At 37.1% G+C, this 4,565-nt stretch overlaps 1 protein-coding gene across 1 annotated transcript; it reads right to left on the minus strand.

The window, feature by feature from the left end:
* Positions 1-932: 932 nt before the first annotated feature.
* Positions 933-3,111, minus strand: hce2l1 (high choriolytic enzyme 2-like 1). Its single transcript, XM_048238777.1, has 9 exons — positions 2,882-3,111; positions 2,749-2,800; positions 2,525-2,584; positions 2,293-2,445; positions 2,009-2,126; positions 1,666-1,844; positions 1,429-1,507; positions 1,187-1,311; positions 933-1,010 (listed from the first exon to the last, which is right to left on the minus strand). The coding sequence occupies exons 1-9, from the start codon at positions 2,945-2,947 to the stop codon at positions 997-999; spliced, it is 846 nt and encodes a 281-aa protein (XP_048094734.1). The 5' UTR covers positions 2,948-3,111; the 3' UTR covers positions 933-996.
* Between the last annotated feature and the right edge of the window lie 1,454 nt (positions 3,112-4,565).

Genomic DNA, 4,565 nt, shown 5'->3' on the forward strand with positions numbered 1-4,565 from the left:
GAACTACAATATTTTGCTGATTGGGTAAAAGGTTTTCCTATTTGTGTATAGAGTTTTGCAAAAAAAAGCCATAGTTACAAAAAATGTGCTTAAGCAATCAGAAAAAACTGTAATCAGTGTCTGTGAACTTTCAGAAGTAACTTTCTTTTTTCACTAAGGTATGAAAATAAAGTGACACAGAGGCTAAATCCGCTAGTCATTTTTCAACATTGGAAAAAATAGAATACACTAAATTTGAATAAAAAGAAAGTGTGTTGATATTTGTAAGTCAGGGACTGTCTAAAAAAACTAGGAACTTTGTTGAAAATGCCTATATTTACAGTTAAAACAATGATTAAAAGGTTCTCATCAACTGGACATCAACTGGAAGTGACAAACATGCTTGGACAAAGACCCATGGTTATCTTGCCCCCACGTACAGTATGGAGGATGATAAGATAGGCAAAACATTCCATAAGAACCACTGTTGGAGAGTTATAGACAAAGGTATCATCTTGGGATCACCAAGTCCCCCCCAAAAATCTTCAAAAGTCACCTCACTGCTAATAGATTATTTAGAGGGCATGCCAGGTAAAAGCCTGTCCAGTCATTTAATTACCAGTGTAAACTGCAGGAGTTACTGAATGGCACAGTGAGGGTACTGTAGATTGATCTTTCACAATACTTACCTGACATTCAGTTATGAATTACTCATGCCTTTAGTCTAAACCCAGCTATGTAGCTATAAATGTTTTTTTTTTATAATCAGGGGATAACCAGGCATATAATGACATATAAAGGTCAATACATGTATTACATAAAGGTGGTGTATTAACTGTAGAGAGAGATGAAGGTATTGGTATGACCATGACTGTAATAATGGACAAAACTGCATTAAAATGCCAGAATCTCTATTGCTTTATTCAAATTCAAGTGAATATAATTTATTTTGAGGTACATTTTCATTTGTGTAAACTACTTGTGCTAAACATGAAATGAAATGATGAATTTTCCTTGTTACACCATGCCACCTAGTGGAGAGAAAAGGAAGACTTTGTTTTCCTTGATCAAAGTAATTTAGACAAAATGTGAATATATTTGAAGACATACTATTAAACTGACAATATTAAACATGAAAGAATGTAATTATTTAATTATGTAATGTTAAATCAAAGTCAACAGCAGGATAACAGATCATTTCACCTACCACATTTATACAAGACATTTATTTTATGAATGTCTAATACACTAGGTCCATCTCGCTGTCCAATAGGGATGCTTTGGTCTGGTTTGGGAATTATGGTTGGTTCACCATCTGCAGTAAAAGCATACCTGAAAAAAACAGCCATTGTTTCCTGGATTGATCTATCGTGAACCATAATAGTAATGCTGACAAACGCACGCACACACACACACACACACACACACACTCTGTGTGGCAGTTCTTACCTTCCATAGTGCATGACTGAATTGTAATCATATGCTGTGTTGAGGTAGGTGTTATGCTTTTGAAAGTTGTGTGTCTGGCCTGTCAGACATGTAAGCAAAAAGGCCTTAGTAACCAGCAATTTGTCCATGAACTCAAACATAAACATAAAATTACACGCAAAACCACCACTCAAGTTGCGTCTGGTGTTATCTGATAGAACAGTGTGTATCTTAGGGTATAGGGAACCAAATACTGACCTCTCATGATATTTCTCCACAGGATGGTGACATAGGCGTCACGATCAGAGCGCGAGTGCTCATGAACAAAACTAAGAGCATGCATGAGCTCGTGGGAAGCCACCCCTGACCACATGCAGGACGGGGTCTGCAGGGACAGAGTCTGGGGTCCACCAATCATGCCTAAGAAGGACCAGCAACTGTTGGAGAGGCAGGAGAGAGAAGAGCGCTTTGAGGTGGTCATCTCATTCTTCCATCAAAAGAAAATTGACTATTTGCATGGGCCAGACTTACAAGCCATTGTTTTAATACAATAAAAACAGTCAAATTTGTTTTAATAGTTTATAAACAGAAAGGCTCTTACCCACGCTTGGGTTGAATGTCGATAAAGTTGGCTTCATGGGTTCGTGGTACAAACTTGACACATGTCTGAGACGAGATGTCCAGCATACCTGTCTCTATCGTGATCCTGTCCATGTCATCTGAAAATCACCACCTCTCTCGTTAAGCCCACTGGTCATATTTATGCTTTAGCTTTATCTTTTACTGACCTCTAGGTATACTGAGTATGGGTCTTATAAATACTTTTATCTCACTGTTTGTTCTGAATTAATTTTGTGATTGCAAAACGTTTTTTGATGTACTCACCATAGAATGTAGAAATCATGTAAGGAACATAGACAAAACCATCCACTGATTTTGGCCAAAGGCAAGAGTTAGCTGGACAAATAAGGGCACTGCGTATATTTGAATTCGATGCAATGTCACCATCTCGCATGGAAAGTCCTGCAAATCCCACTCCTATTGGAAGCAGAGAAAGGAACCTTTTGTATTCAAAGTTTCTGCAACAGGACATTTAGGCAAGTGTAGTCCAACTCACGTCTGTTTGCCATAATGATCATGTCCATGATATTGATGTCCTCAGGGTCGATAGACATTCCTGCAAAATGAACAAAATCTGACACAATTATTCAACGACTACTCAAGGAATTCTCCTACTTAAGAGCACTCTTATAACTTTATTTAAGATGATATTATCATTACAGAAAATAATAATTTCATGTTTGTAAATGCCATTTTAATCACTAGAATACTGTGACTTACCAGAGTATCTTCTTTTGACCCTCACCACTGTTTCTTGTACCATAGTGGAATTCTGTGAACATGCATCAGTACTAATGTATATTAATCAATTAAACATGATCAAGTCACTATAATTACTTTAATTCATAGCTACCTTCAGAGGAAAAGTCCAAATTTCCGTCACCACTGCGAGGGTGACTGCAAAGATGGTCCCAATCATTGCTTATTCCCAGGTTTGTATCGAACCCTTGCGTTTAAGGGAGTCACCTTAATCCTTTGGCCAATCGCAGGCCATTTAGTTCAACAGCTGCATGGGCTGCTTTGCACTGTTGAAATGATAGTGTTGAATCAAGTCTGTATTTATGCTGAGGCTGCAGTTACATGTCCTATGATGTCATACAATTTCTGTTGAACGATTAAACTCATTTTATGGAGATTTATTTGAATAAAAGACTCTAGTATGAGCAATGAAACTGCAATTATAGGAAGCACAACTTAAATTAAATGAAAGATTTTTTAATTCTTGGGATTATAAGAGTTGCACAACATAATATTAAAAACAGAGGATAAATAGACCATTTGGAGTAATCGTCTTATGTGAAATTATATGGAAACACTACTTTTAAAACTGAATTAGAGATTTAGTTTTATAAGAGATGAACAATATATCAAAACAGACGATAAAGAGATAGTTGAGATAAATAGACAATATGTGAAATCATGATTTTTAAGAATGTTCTCTCATTAAAGAAATACTATGTTGTTTTTTAAACCTTAAAGGTTGTATCAGCGATAGCGGGGATACATCACTTCTGTTGATGTTCAAACAAAACAGAGAGCTAGCTCGCTACTCCCTCCCCCTCCCTCCCATGCAATTGAAACTCTCCTAAACGCGCATCTTGTCGGTTTTTGGTTGAAACACTTTATTTTGCTTTTGAGTGGTTGCCAACCCCTGTTGGTAGCTATTGTTTTTGTGTACAGATCTCGGAGCCTAGGGCCTACAGAGATGCGTTTTTTTGACGGCCTGCTTATGGGGCAGGCAGCTAGCGGATTGTTAGGAAAGATTAGATGAATGTGTTCATTTATGTTTGGGCCTTTTTTGTGTCTGAAATCGCTGATACAACCTTTAAAATAATTACTCATTTTGATGAAATTGCGCTAAAGCTGTACCCACATTGAAAATTGGCCCCAAGAGATAAATTCTTGCATCATGTTGCTATAAGAAAGCAATATTGGTGCATCTGTGCATTTATTAATACCAATCTGTGTATGTAAATATTCCTGATTTTCAACCAAAATAGGCAAAGATATGACCAAGATATAAGGGGCGTATTTTATATTTCTAAAAAAAATACTACAGCAATATTGCAAGAGCTAAGGTCTTTATTATGTAAGGGATAATGCCCGACGAGGTGTCCATTGTTAGAAATAAATGGACTACGCGGAGGCGTGAACCGTCCGATGCGAAGCGGAGGGCGGTTGCTTCCGCGAAGTCCATTTATTTCTGATAATGGACGCATCGAAGGGCATTATCCCGTTTATACCATGGTCACTTACGAAATAAACAAATATGAAATCAATTATTAATACTAAATGAGTTTTAGAGCTAAAATCGTTAGTTTTTTCAGCTGTTTATCGCAACACTGTGGAATGTTGATAAGTCACAGCTGAGCGGACTAACTCAGGCGTTGTCAAGCAACGTCATAATAATTTTATAGGTGTAGTATATCACTTTTTAAACGACACCCTTTTCAACCTAGACCATGGTATAAACATGAATAAGACAGGCAGACCAGATAAACAGACACAGAAGGAAATCGCGTAAAGGTTCAAAAGAG

The sequence above is a fragment of the Alosa alosa genome, chromosome 3, assembly GCF_017589495.1.
Source record: "Alosa alosa isolate M-15738 ecotype Scorff River chromosome 3, AALO_Geno_1.1, whole genome shotgun sequence".
NCBI lineage: Eukaryota > Metazoa > Chordata > Actinopteri > Clupeiformes > Clupeidae > Alosa > Alosa alosa.

Coding starts and splice junctions, on each gene's coding strand:
- hce2l1 (XM_048238777.1), bottom strand. CDS start 2,947: ATGATTGGGACCATCTTTGCAGTCACCCTCGCAGTGGTGACGGAAATT. Junction 2,585..2,748: donor GGTCAAAAGAAGATACTCTG/GTAAGTCACAGT, acceptor TTCATTTTGCAG/GAATGTCTATCGACCCTGAG. Junction 1,312..1,428: donor TCAGTCATGCACTATGGAAG/GTAAGAACTGCC, acceptor TGTTTTTTTCAG/GTATGCTTTTACTGCAGATG.